The 19,343-nt window shown below is 42.6% G+C and overlaps 1 protein-coding gene across 4 annotated transcripts; it reads right to left on the bottom strand.

Moving 5' to 3' along the window:
• Nucleotides 1-2,645: 2,645 nt before the first annotated feature.
• CENPA (centromere protein A) lies at nucleotides 2,646-18,625 on the bottom strand. Of its 4 annotated transcripts, none has more exons than XM_087884125.1 (5): nucleotides 18,051-18,625; nucleotides 12,098-12,250; nucleotides 8,968-9,080; nucleotides 4,429-4,506; nucleotides 2,646-3,269 (listed from the first exon to the last, which is right to left on the bottom strand). In XM_087884125.1, exons 2-5 carry the CDS (start codon nucleotides 12,243-12,245, stop codon nucleotides 3,135-3,137), a joined length of 474 nt encoding a protein of 157 aa, XP_087740251.1. In that variant the 5' UTR covers nucleotides 12,246-12,250; nucleotides 18,051-18,625; the 3' UTR covers nucleotides 2,646-3,134. The 4 variants fall into 4 exon arrangements, with proteins under 4 accessions (XP_087740251.1, XP_087740252.1, XP_087740253.1 ...); XM_087884126.1 differs by having other exon boundaries at nucleotides 18,342-18,487; XM_087884127.1 differs by lacking the exon at nucleotides 4,429-4,506 and having other exon boundaries at nucleotides 18,051-18,508.
• Between the last annotated feature and the right edge of the window lie 718 nt (nucleotides 18,626-19,343).

A 19,343-nucleotide genomic window follows, 5' to 3' on the forward strand; every position in this document is an offset into this window, starting at 1 on the left:
TTTCAAAACCAAAGAGCCAGCGCTGTCCAAAGATGTCTCCGTAGTCCTGTGGCCAGCATGACTAAACGCAAAGGTGCATGGAATGCTGTTACCTTCCCACCAAAGGTGGTCCCTATTTTTCTACTTGCATTTTTTTTACATGCTTTCAAACTGCTAGATTGGCAGAAGCTGGGACAAGTAACGGGAGCTCACCCCATTACGTGGCACTAGGGATTCAAACCGCTGAACTGCCAACCTTTCGATCGACAAGCTCAGCGTCTTAGCCACTGAGCCACTGCGTCCCTCTACAAATAAGCAATCAAATCATACTAGGAAATTGATTAATATAAATCGTAAGGATACAAGCAACAAGTTACAGTCATAGAGTCATGTGGGAGAAGATGGGTGATAGGAACGATGAGAAGATTAATAGTAATGCAGACTTAGTGAATAGTTTGACAGTGTTGAGGGAATTATATCTAAAGTTGTCTTCAGCTCATCTTTGGCCAACAAGGGAGGGAGAGGCTGAAGTGATCCTCAGCCCTAGTAATGATCTTACATCCATGTTCTTGGAAGGGACAACTGGGAACAACCATAACAGAGGCAGGCGAAGGATTGGCAACAGGGCAGCAAATGTCATGCTCGTACCCTTTCCCACCAACTCAAAAGATGGCAAAAAAAAAAAAACACTTCAGTCATACGGAACATCCTTAAAGTGTGGTCCAACAGCTAAAACGCTGCTTTGGCTGTGTCAGGTCTGCCATCTTTGGTTTGGCGCTTCGCTGGCATCCTGCCATCAAAGGCTGGGGAGAGGGATGAATAAACAGGCAATAAACCTGTGTTAGTATGTAATGGGAAATAGGGAGGGGGGAAATGACAGTTGTGGAAGGCCAGGGAGGCTTTGAAGCAGTTCGTGCCAGCTTTCAAGGACACCGAGATGCTGTAGACGGTGGGAAAGAAATGTCAATTGCTCTAAACACCAAATATTCCCAAAACACCTAGACGCCAACACATTGGATGGCATTGGACTGGCAAGGAAGGTGGGTGGGGTGGATCAATGGGAAAAGTCTCTATGCTCTTGCGAGGAAATTCTGTTGAGTAAAGTGCAGCCAGCATCTTTTAGTAAAAGAACTTACCACTTCAAGTAACTGGAGTTGAAGGTCTTTCTTTCCTAGGGGTTCGGACTGGGGCAGGTCTTCTGCTCCATCTCTTGGTGCTATGATTCCTCTTTGAATACCTAGTTATGCTTACATTTGTAAATGGTTATTTGACATCAGTCACAACATGGTAGATTTCAGTTGGTCTGCTAAACCTCAGATTCCATTTAGGACAGGGAAAAGCTGAGCAGGGGATTGGACTGGAAGATCTCCAAGGTCCCTTCCAACTGTGTTATTCTGAGAGAATGAATTTCTGGTGCTACTTGGGTTAACCAAGAGAGCTTTTCCTGAACTATTAAGCCATGTTTACTACACTCATATTTTCCCCCAATCTCTTTCAAGCTCTTCTCCATACATGCAACCACAATACAAAAGAGGGATTTTGTGATGACGCCCTAGGCGAGGGCCTAAGGAAGATTGGGCATATCAAAGACCAGATAAGATTCTGAAAAATAATGGTATCATCAAATGAGCAAGTTGAAATCAGACATCAGGGGAATTAGAGTTATATATTAAACTGGGGATGCTAATAGATCAGTGGCATTAGAATCGGGGTATAAAGCAGCAAAACCCAGGGAAAATAATGTTAACCTTTGAGGGAGTTGGACAAAAATCAATAGCATTTATACCAAAAGAGAGTATATAACTACTTTTGCAGAGGGGAGGGATGAAGGAAAGATATTTTAGAACAGTTTGCCCTAAATGGAGGAAAGCTAGGCGAGAAAAAGGGCAGCCATAACTAAAGTCAAGGAATGTTCAGTTCTTGAGGGAAACATTGCAGAAGATTTGACCAGGAGCAACTACAGGTAGTCCTCAATTTAGGACTGGTTGCATAGCAACCATTTGAAGTTACAACACTCCAAAAGGTACTTATGACCTGCTTCCAAAGTTCCAACAGCCACGTCTATTCCCCCTCCCATGATCATGTGACTGCATTTTGGATGCTTGGGAACCAGCCCACATTTACAGGTCTTTGCACATCCTGCAGTCACATGACCACCAGTGACATTTTTGCCGAAAACTGGTATTTATTTCCAGTTTTTGCCAAAAACCTGCCCCATCAGCAAACAATGGGTCCACTTAACAATCATCGTGGTTTGCTTAACGACTGCTACCAAAAAATTTTTGTAAAATCACATCAGTCACACGGTGGCCTGCCTTATGACTGTCACAATTTATGACTGTAATGGGCAGGCTCCATTATGGTCATAAGTGGAGGACTATCTCTAAAAAGCAGAATTGGGAACCATTTTAACTGAAGGAAGGAGCTGAAGGAAGACACTTGGGCACAAACATACGTTTGCAAATGGCAGCATTGTGGTGGAAAAATAACGGAAAGAAAACAAAAGTGGTTATGTGTGAAGCATAAAAAAATAGGAATTAATTCAGAAGTGAAAAAAATACGGTAAAGCCCATAATCATGGCAATTGGACATCCCCAAAAGGGGTCCGACGAGCATCAAACAATGGACTGAAGAAGGGAAAGGAAAGGATGAGCAGGATACTGAAGAACAATTAAGGTAAAAGATTTTATTTTAAAAGTTGAAGTGCAAAAATACAGGGCAAACTTTAAAACGGAAAGCAACTTTTCAGTCCCCGTCGTTGGCACGAGGCTCCATTCAAAGCAGAGACTGCAGAAGAACTTTAAACATGGGTAGCTGGATGGCTCTTCTCCTTCCTGGCAATTAGGCCATTCATTTCTCCTCTCGTCTTTTAGATCCATCTCTACTCACCTTCCAAGCAGGGTGGCGGAGAGAGGGAAGAAGAAGTCAACCAATGAAACTCTTCGGAAATTCCAGCAAGAGGAAGGGGCCAGGCTGCCACTCGCAATCCATGGAATTTTGAGGACTGGTATATGTGTGTGTGTGTGTGTGTGTGTGTGTGTGTGTGTGTGTGTGAATTTGTTTGTCTCCTCCTCCAAAGCAGTCACGAGGGGCTCCCCTGAAGCTTTGGGGCCCCAAAAGGCACTTCTTCAGCCAGGACAGCTCGGGGAAGGGAACTAACCCAAACCCTGATCGATGCCACGGATCCGGCGAGCCAACTGGATGTCTCTGGGATGGAGGGTGATCCGTTTGGCATGGATGGCGCACAGGTAGGCATCTTCCATGAGATGCACCAAAAAGGCTTCAGCTGCCTTGGGAGGGAGAAACACAAGAGACAGAGAGACATTAGAGACAGAGAAAGAAAGAAAGAGAGAAAGAAAGAAAGAGAGGAAGAGAGAGAGGGCACACATATAGGGTTTATTTGGGATCATTTCTCCCCCCCCCCCTCCTTGCAGGCTACACTTTGTGCCCTCTCTCAAGCTGGCAGAAAGCTCTCCTAGCTTTATGTTTGCTGCCTCCATTACCGATCCATCTCCTGCCCCTGTGGTCCTATAACAGGCAGGGACATACAAAGCCCTTGGCACCCAAATTGTCCTGGGCAGAGAATGGTCAGTTTCAGGTAGTTTGTACTCAAACAGGTACAGAATAAGACATAGATCCAGAGGAAGGAGTTTTGGGCAGAAGGGTTTGGGGAAAGAGGGAGGAGTGGAAAAGAGAGAGAGGGGGGGAGGGAGGAAGGGAGAGAGAGAGAGAAAGAAAGAGAAAGAAAGAAAGAGAAAGAGAGACAGAAAAAAGAGAGATGGGGAGAGAAAGAAGGAAGGAAGGAAAGAAAAAAAGGAAGGAAGGAAGGAAGGAAGGAAGGAAGGAAGGAAGGAAGGAAGGAAGGAAGGAAGGATTGTTGAGGAAAAATGAGAGTATAGAATGAGGAAGATTTATATTAGATAAATATCTAATAGATAAGAGATTGAAGAGAGTGGAATGGCATGGCGTGGCATGAATGGGAATTAGAATAGCATAGCATAGCATAGCACAGCATAGCATAGGAGGCAGCTTAGCCCAAAGAAGCAATGGGGACTTGGCAAATGTCTCGAAAGTAAAGACAAGGGGACAAAGAAATGTACTTTCCAACTTGCAAGATTCTGATTACTGTAATTGATAATAAAGATAGTGTTAGCATTCATAGTTGCTGCTTCTTGTCTAGAATACCTTGAAGGGGTGATATCAAACTTGCATGTCTAAAAGCACATCTCGCCGCCACCACCCCCACTTTACCCTTACAGTCCAAGAAACTAGAGAGGGTCCTTCTGAGACAGTTGCCATGACCATTGTCTACTCTGCAGCTCCTTCTTCTGTCTCTCAAGGACTTTCTCACAGGGAAAAGAATAAGAATGGGGGGTGGGGAGGAATGTCACCCATTGCTGTTCTTGAGATCAGCCCTGTTCTCCCATTCAGCCCTGCCCGAGCTCTTACCTCCTGCAAGGCAAGCAGTGCCATAGACTGCCACATCATGTCAACCCCTCGGGTATATTCCAGGCAGATCTCCCGTACCTGTGGAGGGGTAGGAAAGACACCGGAGAGATGACAAGGTAGCCTTGGGAGAGCTTCCTTTGTTCCAGGTTGCTATGAGTAGCTCCGTTAAATCCTGTACTCCACTGGGAATTTATCCCCCCCCTCCCATGTAAATACAGGTGGTCCTTAACTTATGACCACAAATGATGTTGCTGAGTAATTTGTTAAGCGAGAAATTTGTTAAGTGGGTTTTTGCCCCGTTTTACGACTTTCCTTGCCACGTTGGTTAAGTGAATCACTGCACTTGTTAAAAGTAGTGACATGGTTGTTAAATGAATCTGAGTTTCCCCATGAAAGTTGTTCATCAGAAAGTCGCAAAAAGGGATCATGTGACCCCCGGGACACTGCAACCGTCATGAATGTGAGTCAGTTGTCAGGCATCCGAATTTTCATCACATGAGTATGGGGATGCTGCAACCGTCATAAGTGTGAAAAATGGCCATAAGTCACTTTTTCCAGTGCTGTTGTAACTTTGAACGGTCACTAAACGAACTGTTGTTAAGTCAAGGATTACCTGTATGAGTAGCAGTCCAACTAGCTAACCTCTCAATGTGAACTGCAAATTCCATCCTCCCCAGACGACGTGAGACTGTGTTGAGCTTCATTCCTGGCAGAAGGAAATGGCTTGCCCTTACCTTCCTCTGATTTTTTTTTTCTTTTTAATTTCTCACCCTAGTTTGCACATTTAGGAATTCTCATATAAATAATAACATGATCAGAATCTTATTTTATTTTTTCTTCATCAGCCAAAGTTGGTAGGTGCTGCCATCTGCTGGGATGTGTTGGTGCTTCTGTGGGTTTTAACCCAAAATGCAGGTAGTCCTCGACTTACAGCAGTTTATTTAGTAACCATTCAAAGTTATGACTACTTTCACACTTACGACCGTTGCAGCATCCCCATGGTCACACAATCAAAATTCAGGTGTGTGTGTGTGTGTGCTTATATTCAGTGCATGTGCAAATAACACGATAGGAATTACTTTCAGGGTAGATCCTATTTTCGGGGAAAACACGGTATATGTGTGTGTGTGTGTGTGTGTGTGTGTGTGTGTGTGTGTGTGTGTGTGTGTGTGTGTGTATGTGTATATATGTACATACATGTGTGTGTGATTAAAAATCAAATTAATTTTAAAAATTCATATATATGTGTGCGCACACAGAGCCAATATTGGTGCTTTTTATTTTAACTTTTTTTTCAAATAAACTAAATATCATGATCCCAAGAATGCTTCATCCGACAGAATGTAGAAGCCACAGAAAGAGAGAAGGGGCAAGTGACTTCTACGCAGTGGTGGGATTCAATTTTTTAACAACCAGTTCTGTGGGTGTGGCTTAGTTGGGGGGTGTGGCTTGGTGGTCATGTGGCCGGGTGGGCGTGGCTAGCTGGTCATGTGACCGGGTGGGCGTGGCTATGTGCATAGGGACTACTCAGAGGGCTGAAAAAAGTCATTTCTGACTGGTCCTCACACTTTTGACCGGTCCTCGCACTTATGACCATCCTCACATTTATGCCCGTTGCAGCATTCTTAACAACCGTGTCACTCATTTCACAACTGCTTCTCTTCACCATGGTGACAAGATAGGGCAAAAACGTAAAATGTGAGGACAGTCGTAAGTTCGAGGACTGGTCAAAAGTGCGAGGACTAGTCAAAAATAACTTTTTCAGCCCTCTGAGTAGTCCATATGCATAAAAGGTTACAGCAATAGAGAGGGATGAAGGAAGGGAAGGGAAATTAGAGTAGGAGTGAGGGTAAGAGAGAGAGGAAAAGAGAAGGAGAAGGAGAAAGGAAGAGGAAGTAGGGAGGAGAAGAAGAGGGTGGGGGGAAGAGAAAGTAAGAAGGAAAGAAAAGAGAGAGGTGGTAGGTTTGAGGAAAAAGATTGCTGTACAATAAAAAAGATGAATGGGAAGAAAGCCAACCCCAAACAAATATAAAGATATTAAGATAAAGAATGAATTGTTAAACTTTAAAGAATAAAAAAGAACAAATATGAATAAATAACAATATTTAGAAACACATATACAAACATACAATGTATTTTCTTTCAACAGAGTATTTGGCCGGTTAACAAATTTAAACAGTGTTTAGTCATTTCAATTAAATTTACAATTTCTATATTTCCTTTTGGCCATATTTATTCCTCATCTATTTTTTTAAAAAAAACAATATTACCCTTCATCCTCATTTCTAATCAAATTCAATTTTTCCCTTCTATTCTATATTATACCCCTTCCCATTGTCATCTATTTTTATATCCATCCCCACATTGGTTAATTATGTAATTATGTAATACAGTTGTTTAATACAAATTCAATATTTTAATATAGATCAATTAGTTATATAACTATCTTTTTTGTATATAATCAATATGAACATGAATATTCCAATTATTTCTATGCAATCCAATTTCTTACAAATCAATTAATTATATTTACCAATAATAATAAACCAAATAATTTCCCCCATATATTCTTCCAAAGCACAACTTAACCATTTCTGCTTTCAACACAATATACAATTAATAGTATCTCAATTATTACAATTCCCTAGTTAAATAGAGCTTTTTTTCTTTTGTGTTTTAAAATCTTGAATTCTCCTCTTTTGCCCTAAATTTCCCATTGTTTGCACCTACCTTTTTTGGTGAGGAGAAAGAAAAAGAAATCTCTCTCCCTGCCTCATTTTGTCACGTTGCAGCAGAACCTGCTTTACTTTCAGTTTCCTGTTAGCTAGGGAAAAAAAAATCTGCTCCAGCACTCTTTGCAGCAAGCAAAGAGCTTGCAAAGGAGCCTGCAAAACAGCTGAGAGCGAATCAGCTGAGAGTCGGAGGCAGATCTAATCATGCTAATTAACCTATGCTGAAGCTGAAAGAGGCTGTTTTTTTCTTGCTGTTTGCTTGCAAGGAGGTAAGTGCTGCGAGGCACAGATCAAAGGGGGGGCCATCCTCCTTGCCACTTAGCCCCCCTGTCGCCCCCCTTTGCCTCTAGCATCCCTCTGCCACCCCCTTGCTGCTTACCGCCCACCTAAGGCATCTCACCGCCCCCCAGGGGGCGGTACCGCCCACTTTGGCAACCACTGGCTTAACTACTTAACAACCGGTTCTACCAAAGTAGAATCCCACCACTGGGTCTACCCATTTATTTTTGCAGGCGTCGGTCTACTCATTTGTTTTCTTTTAACACTGATCAGCTGTAGGGTGGCCCTTGGAAGCTGCGAGGCCAATAAAATTATAAAAAAACCACCGAACCGTTTGTTAAATTGCTGGCTCGCTCACCCCTCGCCCAGTGGTGCAGAGGGGTTGGGCAAGGGGCAGGGCGAGCCAGCAATTTAGCAAACGGTTTGGCCGAACCACCTAGAACCGGCAGAATCCCACCACTGCTTCTACAGACGCGCACTGCTTCCATCGTGACAGAATGCTCCCCTCCTCCCCATGCATGCTACTGAATGGGGCATCCTGGGACAATCTATACCACAATGGAAAAATGGGTGGGCTTCTGGATCATTTTGAATTTTTACAGGGGGTGTGTGTGTGTGTGTGTTAAAAGAGCATTTGGGTATCTTATAGAGCCGTGATGGCGAACCTATGGCACGCGTAGCTATATCAGTGGGCATGCCAGCTGAGCTCTGGCACACGTGCACGCCGACCAGCTGATTTTCGGGCCTTCTGGGCCTACCAGAAGTAAGGAAACAGGCTGTTTCCTGCCTCCAGAGGGCCTGGGCGGTGGGGAAGGCTCGTTTTTCTTTGTCACCTGGCTCCAGATCCTCTCTGTGCACTCCTAGAGAAGCTCTGGAGGCTGGGGACAGCAAAAAACATCATTTCCTGTCCCACCCGGAGTTGGGAAATGGGCCGTTTCAGGCCTTCGGAGGTCCTCCGAGGGGGTGGGGAAGGCTGTTTTCGCCCTTCCCAGATGCAGAGAGAGGATCTGGAGCCAGATGAGAAAGAAAAACGGGCCTACCAGGCTATTGCATGCCAGGAGTGGGGGGGGGGGTTGCGTGCACATGCGCAGAACAGGGCACATAGAATTATGGATGTGGGCACGCGTACCTCCCCTGCTCCCCCTTCCTGGCACGCGATGGCAAAAAGGTTAGCCATCACTGTTATAGAGAATCATGAAATGCATAACAACCTTCTGAAGGATCCTTGGTTGAGTTTGGTAGTTTTCTTGCAGACATTTTGCAGGTAACATCACCAGTGCAAAAAAAAAAAATTAGATGAATAAGTTTCATTTTGGACACTGCGGAATCTAAGAAGGCCACATGTACCGTGTTTTCCCGAAAATAAGACCCTGTCTTATATTTTTCTGAATCCTGAAATAAGTGCTTGGCCTTATTGCCATGCACTCAAAAGCCCGTTTGGGCTTATTATCAGGGGATGTCTTATTTTGGGGGAAACAGAGTAAAAGGAAAAGAAAACAAAACAAAACAAAATGCACAATCAACTTACCACACGAGAAAAGGGCAACTTGGCAATAAGTAGATTAGTACTTTTTTGATACTGTCTGATCTCCTGCAAGGCTCGCTGGCCAGGCCTGTATCTTCGCCTTCTCCGATGACCTGCTGGATAGGACATAAAAGGAGGGGGGGTTAACAAAGGGGGGATGATCCCCAAGAGGAAAAGAAGTTTCAGTTCAGTAGTTCCAAACTTTGATGGCTTGAAATTCTGGGAATCGAAGTCCACGGATTTTAAAGTCGCCAAGATTGAGAACAGCTGTCTCAGCAGCCCAGAATTGCCAGGTATTTATATGGATCACCTTCCCCTATATGCAGTACAGGTAGCCCTCGCCTTACGACAGTTCGTTTAGTGACCATTCAAAGTTACAACAGTCCCGTAAAAAGGGGACCCGTGATCATATTTCTGCTTACAACCTTTGTAGCAGTCTTCCGATCGTGTGATCAAAATTCAGATTTTTGGCAAACTGGTTCATACTTATGACCGTTATTGTCTCCCAAAAGGTCATGTGATCCCCTTTTGCAACCTTTTGACAAGGAAAATCAATGAGGAAGCCAGATTCACTTAATGACCATGTTACTAACTTATCAACGTTAAATGTGACAAAAGTAAAACATCGCAAGCCTGGCTGCCAGCAACGCCCAGCTCCTACATCTGTCCGTTCAATACAGGTAGTCCTTGACTTACAACAATCCATTTAGTAACCATTTGAAGTTACAACAGCACCGCAAAAAGGAACTTATGGCCGCTTTTCACACTGACAATTGTTGCAGCATCCCCACTGTCATGTGATCAAAATTCAGATGCTTGGCTACTGACTCATATTTATGACTGCTGCAGTATCCCTGGGTCATATGATCACCTTTTGCGAATTACTGACAAGCAGACAATGGGGAAGTCAGATTCACTTACAAACTAGGTTACTAATTTAACAATTGCAGTGATTCACTTAACAATTATGGCGAGAAAGATCTTAAAATGGGGGCAATACTCACTTAACAACTGTGTTAGGGAATGGCTATTGCCTAACTGGTTGAGTTGGCAATATATATAAACCATCAATGCATATTTGCAGTCAAAATGTAATGGTTAGCTTTAAGAATGTAATGCTGTATTGCATCATACTGTATTCTGATTGACTAGCTCTGTAACCAATGTACTTAAGAGGAAGCTTGAATCATGGCTTATTTTTTTCTTATTACATTATTATTGCTACCTTTGAGCTCCTCTCTGCCTATTCGCTCTGCATGATCACTGCTTGATCATTGCTACTTGTTGTTTTCTACTGTTTTTACTGATTGTTTTACTGCTGTACTTGTTCCTGTTTGCAATTCCAAAAAGAACTGTTTTATTGCATATGACTACAATAACTGGTAAGAAGACTTTGTTCTTGGAATATCCCTGGATTGACAATTTAACTCCCTTTATCTGTGTATGACCTGGATTGTTTATTGGACTTTGCTTTGCTTTTTCCTAAAAGTAAAAGAATATCACAACTCAGTGTGTCTGTATTGACAGTGCTTATTCACAATCACTCTCAGCCGTTTCTCATGTGCACAACCTTGCTACTCCTTAACAAACTGTCTCGCTTAACAGCTCAACTCAATTGAGGTCTTAAATCAAGGACCACCTCTATATCACTGCTCATAAATTGAGGGATTCCTACAAAAGTCAACCTCTCCAAAGCTTTGGAGGGGGTAATTTGCCCAGACTAGCTACACCTGAAAAAAATCCTCTTTCTTTCAATTTCAGGAAAACAGAGTTGGAAGGGACCTTGTAGGTTTTCTCTTGCATACATCTCCACCCAATCACCAGTAAGTTTACATCTGTATTTTAGGGGAAGAGCCTGCGATAGTGGTTAACCTTAATCCTAACTATCCTAGTTTATTTTCTTACCACAATTAGAATAGCAGAGTTGGAAGGGACCTTGGAGGTCTTCTAGTCCAATCCCCTGCTCAGGGGGATTGGAAACCCTATATGCGTGATGGCGAACCTATGGCACGCGTGCCAGAGGTGACACACAAAGTCATCTCTTCTGGCATGTGCGCCGTCATCCCAGGTCAGATCTCCGTGACGTTTCTTTCGTGAGCTTCTGTTTCCCTACAAACGACGAAACAGAAGCTCACGAAAAAGGTCTTACCTCTTGCCGCGCTGCCAATGTTGGGATGCCCCGCCTCCCGCCAGTCTTCGAGTCTCTGCTGCGCATGCGCGTGTGTGCACATTTATGGATGTCTGCGCATGTGCACATTTGTGCATGTCCGTACATGTGCACGTTTGCACGCACCTTTCAGTTTGGGCACGTGCGTGCAGTTTGGGCACTCGGTGCCTAAAAGGTTCGCCATCACTGCCCTATACCATTTCAGGCATGTGGTTGTCCAATCTCTTCTTAAAAACTTCCAGTGTTGGAGCATTCACAACTTCTGGAGGCAAGTTGTTCCACTGATTAATTGTTCTCACTGTCAGGAAATTTCTCCTTAATTCTAGGTTTCTTCTCTCCTTGATTAGTTTCCATCCATTGCTTCTTGTCCTTCCCTCAGGTGTTTTGGAGACTAGGTCAAGGGTCAGCAACCTGCGGCTCCGGAGCCACATGCGGCTCTTTGGGCCCTCTGCTGTGGCTCCCTGTCGGGTGATCCCACCATTGGCTGGCCCCACCCCTCGCCCTCTCCTCCCAGTCACTCCTCGCCTGGCCTGAGAAGGTAAGGTAAGGCCAACGGGGGATGGAGAAGCAGCCATGGCAGAGACAGAGAGAGAGGGAGAGAGAGGAGGGAGGGGAGAGAGATATATGTCAAAAGGGTTTTGTGGTTCTCTGTGTTTTTTAGCAACTGGTTCTCTGCCCTAATGACGGGCTGGGTAGGCGTGGCTGGGGGGGGGTCATGTGACTGGTGGAAGTGAGTGACATTGAGTTGGCCACGCCCACCCAGGTTTTGTGGCTCTCAGTGTTTTACTTTCTGTGGGAAACGAGTCCAAATGGCTCTTTGAGTGCTTAAAGTTGCAAACTCCTGGACTAGGTTGTCCCCTTCTTCTTTGTGGCAGCCCCTGAGATATTGCAACACCACTATCATTGTCATCCCAGTCCTTCTTTTCATTAGACTTTTTGTTCCGGTCAATGATCCATATTTCTTACCTGCCTCTTGTTGTGGGGGTTGCCTCAGTCCAGGACGACGGGGAGGGCTTTGCCTCCTGCGTGGCGATCTTCCAGATTGGCGGCGGTGGGAAGGAGGGGTTGAGGGGGTTCTTCTGGAACTGGTGCCAGCTGATGGAGAACGCCACATAACGGCTGGCAAAGAAAATAAGAAGTATTGCCTCTGACAATACCTGACCAGTCATTTGAGATTCAGGAGTACAGACAGTCCTTGACTTATGACAATTGAGCTCAAAATTCCCATTGCTAAGTGCGACAGTTGTTAAATGAGTTTTGGCCCATTTTTATGACCTTTCTTCCCACGGTTGCTAAGCAAATCAGTGCAGTTGTGAATAAAACAACTGTAAAGTGAATTTGGCTTCCCTACGGACTTTGTCAGGTCGTCACAAAATGGGATACTGCAACCGTCATAAATGTGAGCCAATTTCCAAGCGTCTGAATTTTGATCACCTGACCATGGGGATATTACCATGTTCGTGTGAAAAACGGTCATAAGTCACTTTTTTTAGTGCTTTTGTAACTTTGAACAGTCACTAAACAAAAAATTCAAAGGACTTCACCTGTATGATCATTTTGGCTGTTGGAATTATAAGCTACCTTCGTAGCAATTTATGGTCCTTTTAAATTCTCTTTTCAAACTACTATAATGACATAGCATATCAAATCCTACAAATCTAGGGCTAGCAGATCAGCCAGTAGAAACCTGGAAGATTACTAGACGGTGGGTGACACTTCTTTTCTCATGATTTTTCAGATTTTTGTAGCTCTAAGTGACCTGATTTGGGTGCAAAAAAAGTATGAGCAGAATTAGCACATACTCAGAATTGTTATTACCTACATCCTCCAACCACAGTTGGGACCAGAATTTCTGTGGCTAACTTTCTTAGTTACATGGAACAATATTAATCCAAGTGAAGATGATCTCTGGACACATTGGTCAACTAGCTTCCTGATATATTTAAGACTGATTTTAAAACCAATTTCTACTTTTATAAAAATACCAAATGTATCGGACTTCCGGTTTGCTGTTTGTTGCTGCCAGACGTTCCTTTGGGATCGTCAGCTTCCACCGCCTGTCAGAGCCGCCTTCACAACGGAATGGCGGCTCGAAAAAACTCTGTTTCCATGAGGAAACGGAGATAGAGCCGGCAGGGGTGGGTAGAACTCTCTGCGGAGTCCCAAAAGTTTTTCCTTTACTTTTGGGACGGAGCGGATGAGATGCCCCGTATCCCCAGCCGCTGCTCCGGGCTTTGGGAGACCTCTGCTGATGCAGAGCCAGGCGTCAAAAGCAAGCCTGCAAATTTAACAGATTACTCAAAGAAATGTGAGCTGGACCTGTAATACTGAACCGCAAGTATTTTACTGATTTTTTTTAAAAAAAATTACTTAAGAGAGAGGAGGAAAAGAAAGAGGAAAAAAAGCCTTTTAAAATGGCGTCGGCTGGAGGAGAGGCTGAAAGGGAAAGTCCTTCCGTTTTCTATTACTACAATGTAGCGGAATAAATACCACTGGCTACATTTGTAGACAAAACTTCGCTCCTGTGTCTTTTTCTCTTTTTTTTTCCCTTGGAGATCTGATATTGTTGTTGACTGGAAAGAAGTCTTTCTTGCTTTTTTTTAACAAAGCCTGCCTGGGCGGAAACATGGCACTGAGACTCATAAAGTCAGATAAACAAGAAGGGGGGGGATTCCCCCACCAATAATTTAAAGGAACAAGTCTTAACTCTTCAGTCTCAGAAACCTGATTTTAATGTAACAGAATTTTTTATAGAGGAGATTGAAAGAAGGGAGGAGATTGTGAATCAGCAACTTGAAAAATTTAAGCAGGAAATTAAAGAAATTAAAGAATTGGTGAAATCTAAGTTTGATTCTTTGGACAAAAAATTCTCAAAAGTGGTTAATGGTTTTACAGAATTTATGATACAGTTGGACACAAATACTAATGTACTAGAGTCTAAAATGGAAGAAATTCAAGATAAATTGGACAATAGAATTCAAAAAATTGAAAATGATTTGATAAACACTCAGGATAATAGCTTAGAAGAAAAACCTAAAATGGATGCTGATCAAAAGTATGGTAATGCAGAGATGGCGAAGATTTCAGCATATTTAAAAGATTGTTCACAAGAGACTTATGAATGGGAATGGAAAAGATGGATAGAATATGTTCAGAACAAATACCAAACTAGAAAGTATCAAATAGCTTTTATTTGAAAACAATGTATTAGAAATATCTTAATGTAAAGAGACAAAGAGGGAAAATTATATAGGGGGAGGGATGGGTTCAGGTATATATATCAGTGTTATTAGTTATGAGTACATAATAGGGAAGTCTGGGGGGGGAGGGTTAGGGAGGGTTAGGGAGGACGGGAAGTTTGGGGAGGGAGGTGGGGGGGTGAAAAAAGGGGTGAAAATGTAATTGTAAAACTTTTGCAATAAAAAAAAAAGTATGGTAATGCAGAAAATCTGCAACAGAAGATTGAAAAAGAGATTTTAATGGTACAATATAATTTCACAGAATATGCGATAAGATTAAGAGGTTTGCAGGAAAATAATAGAGATGATTTAAGGAAAATATCTTCTGAATTTCTAGCTGGGATTCTAAAGGTTCAACCTGACGAAGTGTTTTGTAGGATTGACAGAGTTTATCGAATCAACTCCTGGATTGCCAAGCAAAGGCAATTGCCTAGAGACGTGGTGATTTATTTTACAGATAAGGAAATTAGGAATAATATCGTGCAAAATTCCTTCAATTCTAATTTGCAATTGTATGGAAGAAAGATTTGGATTTACAAGGAACTCCCACCTAAGATATTGATGGAAAGGAAGAAATTTGGTTTTCTGGTGAATGAGTTAAAAAAGAGAAATATTTCATTCAGGTGGGACGCCCCAGTTGGTATTATATTTAGATACCAAGGAGAAAGATATCAGCTAAATACTGTTGAAAGAGCGGAAGAATTTTATCAAAATAGGTTGAAAATGAACTTAACATCTTCAGGTATAATACAGGATAAGCAGAAGGAGCCAGAAATAAAGGTAAAATATCGAATTATAGAGACTGTACCAGATGAATTGCCTTTGGATTTATTGGATACCCCAGCTGGACTATCTACAAATTTGAGAGAAGTGGCATCTAATTTTAATGTGATGACTTATCAAGGCAAGGATAAGCATGGAAACCTACTAGGGGATATACAAGGGATAAAAAAGAAACATGAGATACAAAAACAAAACCAACAAGCCCAATCTACAAAGCAGAATAAAAACCGACCAGATGATACACAATTTGTAGAAAGGAAACCAGGATGGAAACCAAACCCACAAAAAGAAAAGAAAAAGAGAAATAGGTGGCATAAAAATAGAAATTTTTAAATTAGGCAACAGTGAAGCCAGTGACTTTAAAATATGAATGATTATGTGTAAACACAGAAGAGGCGACGTATTGGTTAATATCATCCTGAGGATTGTGGCAGATCTCTGCATGGCCGTAATTTGGGGATGTGAAATGAGCCTTAAACTGATGGATTTGAATTATCCATTTTGGAATTTCTCTTTGTGTTGATAAACATATTATATTATCTTGAATCACAAGGCAAGAGAATGATGTTGGGGCATGCAGAAGATCGGGTTGTTACCCACTACGATGATGGGAATTAATAATCCTGATGAAACCCACAATTATTACTATATGGAATATAATTATAATGTCACTCGGGTGGTTGTTTTTACTTTTATACATATAAGAAGATATTTACTACTGATGGGGGCAGATATGATTGAAGATCCTGAATAAACTGTTGCACCAGCAAGCTATGTTACCCGATTATGGATGTTGGTTCTACCAATCCAGTGGAAAGACCTCAAAGAAGATACTATATGGATTATAAATTTAAAGTCATTGTCTTTTCTTTTTTTTTATTTAGATATAATGGAAAATATAGACATATATTTTTAAGTAGTGTGGGCAGTGAATCAAAGATATTAAGAAATGTTGTGTATGGTAATTTTGTATGATAGTGGGTGAATAAGCTAGTTAGTAGATTGATTAGTCTAAGAAAAGGGATTTTTAAGTGATATATTTAGGGGAGTGGAGGAAATGGATAGAGTGGAATAAATGTTAAACTAGATTTTATGGGGAAGGCTGCTTTGAAATGTTATAGTAACATATATAGAAGATTAAATGTTAAAGTAGGACTTATCGTATAGTTTTAAAGTGGAGAAGTTATTCTATAATGTTATAGTATAATGTCTTTTTTTTTTCCTTTCTTTTCTCTTTTCTGAAATGTATGGATAAAGGGGGATGTTATAATATTAATAATATTTTTAGTAAGTAAAGGTCAATATCTAGAGGAGGGAGTAAGTAATCTGTTATGAATTAGGTTTTTTTTTTGTTATGAAGAAGTCACAGGGGGGGATGGGTGGGGAGGGGGGGCTAGGGAGGGGGAGGGAGAGGGGGAAAAAAAGGGGGAAAAATTTGTATTTGAAAACTTTTTCAATAAAAAAAAAAAATACCAAATGTATAATAGTAGTGATTAAGGAGCTGGGACAAGGACCAGGAAGACATACATAATTTCCACTTGAACAGTTTCTCAACCTTGGCAGATTCTACATGCCTCCACCAGATTTATCAGCAATACAGATGCTGGCAGGGAATTCTGGGGAATGAAGTCCACCTGTTAGGAAGTTACCAGGTTTGGGGAACTGTTCATACATAAGCCCATGGAGCTGAGTGGGTAGCTTGGGGCCAGCCATTTTTTCTCAGCCCAGTCCACCTTGCAGGACTGTTGTTGAAAGAATAAAGAGCAAGATTCTCTTGCCACAATCTTCCTAGTGAATGGGAAGAGTATTTTTCAGGGATTATATGATCGAGAAACAACGCCTGGCAACGATTCTGTAACCACAGAATGTATTCCTAGTCACAGACTTCAGAGGATAATTAGAACTGCAGAAAAAACAATGGCTACCAACCTGCCTTCCATTGAGGACCTGTATACTGCACGAGTCAAAAAGAGGACTGTGAAAATATCTACAGACCCCCCGCATCCTGGACATAAATTGTTTTAACTCCTACCCTCAAAACAACGCTATAGAGCAGCAGTCACCAACTGGTGGTGCGTGGACCACTGATGGTCCATGAGAAAATTTTGGTTGGTCCACATAAAAATTATTTGCATTTTTTATATTGCACTAAATACTATTTATCATTTTTTTAAAAAATATATTAGTGGTCCCTGGGATTTAAAATTATGAATTTAGTGATCCCTGAGGTCCGAAAGGTTGGTGACCCCTGCTATAGAGCACGGCACACCAGAACAAGCAGACACGAGAACATTTTTTTCCCGAACGCCATCACTCTGCTAAACAAATAACACTGTCAAACTATTCACTAAGGCTGCATTACTATTACTATTAGTCTTCTCATTGTTCCCATCACCCATCTCCTTCCACTTATGACTGCCTGACTGTAACTTTGCTGCTAGTAGCTTATTTGTACCCTATGACTATCATTAAGCATTGTACCTTATGATTCTTGACAAATGTATCTTGTCTTTTTATGTACACTGAGAGCATATGCACCAAAGACAGATTCCTTGTGTGTCCAATCACACTTGGCCAATAAGAATTCCATTCCTATTCCTATTCCTATTCTCTCTTCACTTCTCTTCTATTGACTGGTAGATTCCAACATTAGCATCTGTGCTTGCAAATATGGGTAGAAATGCTGAGATTCTCTCAAGTTTTTTTTTTTTTTTTTTAAAGATAAAGGAGATATTTCTGTTAATGTTCCACCCTACGAGTCTGCTGAATAGAGTTAGTAAACCATACCCTAACAGATGAGTTGTGGGGATTAAACGAGGGGATTTCAACAAACTGTCTCCTAGAGATCCCCGGAATTACGTGCAATTAAGTCATCGATGCAATTAATTTGTCCATACCTAAAGCCCGGCTAACAAATGCCGACACAGCCAAACGGTTGCCTTGGTATGCCCCGAGCACCAAAGTGGATCTTTTTTTTACGGGAGCGATCCTAATTCAGACCTCAGCCGGCCAAGGATGCTGAATGCAGATTTCGGCTAGGGATCAGCTATCATTCCCGCAAATCCTCCAGAAAGTTGGGGGGTAAAAACTCTGACGTCACCGCCGACGAAAGCAATCCAGTGCCTCTCCGTGACGTCACAATGGTACGGATTCCTGGCGGTGACATCACAATGCTCGGAAATTCTCACCTGGGGCGGGAGCGGAGGGGGAGCGCGGCAGCGATTCCACGAAGGCACCCCTTCCTTGGTCCCGTCCGCTACATTCGACCTTCGCGCCACGCTTTCCGAGCCCCGCCCCTCACTTGCGAGCCAATCCACTCTTTAGAAAAGGCGTTCGAATCTTTACGGGGGAAAAGGAGGCGGGCCAGTGCTGGCCGAAACTCCCAATGACAGGAAGGGGGCGGGACCGAGATCTGGGCGGGGAAAGGGATGAGGGCTATTGTAACCGTTTCGCCGTTATCTTGGAGGTCGGTTGATTGACGCTTGGCGTAAGAGGCCAATAGACGAGCCAGAATACATTCTACACCCCGCCCCGCGGGAATGCCGACGCTGACCGTCGAATCCGTCGTTTTCAATTGGGCCGTTTGAATGCCGCTGTTATCCAATCAGACGGCGAGAAGGGGAAAAACGCACCGTTGATATGCACGGATGCACGAGTGGTCGGTTGATCATTTCCCAAGTCGGCATTTTCCGTTTAGTCAGGGGCTGCGGATAAGGGGCGCAGTAGTCTTAACACAGGGATTCCCCCAACCTCACAAGGAATAGGTTCCTTTTCAAATGAATAGTCCTGGAGATCAGAACTAGCTGTCCAGAAGTGGATAACTTGGCCCTGAACCCTTAGAGGCAGCTGAGGAACATGAAATAATTTAGCTATTTGGGGTTGTTCCCAGTAGTCCTCGACTTACGGCCACAATTGAGCCCAAAATTTATGTCGCTAAGTGAGAATTTTTTGCCCCCGTTTTACAACTTTTTCCTGCTGCAGTTGTTAAGTGAATCACTGCAGTTAAATCTAGCCACATGGTTGTTAAGTGAATCTGGTTTCCCCATTGACTTCGGTTGTCAGAAGGTCGCAGAAGGGGGTCCCGTGACCTGGAGACACTGCAACCGTCCTAAATGTAAATAAGCTGTCAAGCATCTGAATGGTAAATCAGGTGACAGTGGGGATGATGCAATGGTTGTAAGTCTGAAAAA

The sequence above is a fragment of the Pantherophis guttatus genome, chromosome 2, assembly GCF_059756535.1.
Source record: "Pantherophis guttatus breed Tessera chromosome 2, ASM5975653v1, whole genome shotgun sequence".
Lineage (NCBI taxonomy): Eukaryota > Metazoa > Chordata > Lepidosauria > Squamata > Colubridae > Pantherophis > Pantherophis guttatus.

Bases quoted from the DNA above. Each gene is read 5' to 3' on its own strand.
- CENPA (XM_087884125.1), bottom strand. From the start codon at position 12,245: ATGTGGCGTTCTCCATCAGCTGGCACCAGTTCCAGAAGAACCCCCTCA. The intron at 4,507-8,967 runs GTAAGTTGATTG...ACCCCTCCACAG, and splicing joins AGTTGCCCTTTTCTCGTGTG to GTACGGGAGATCTGCCTGGA. The intron at 3,270-4,428 runs GTAAGAGCTCGG...CTCCCTCCCAAG, and splicing joins CACTGCTTGCCTTGCAGGAG to GCAGCTGAAGCCTTTTTGGT.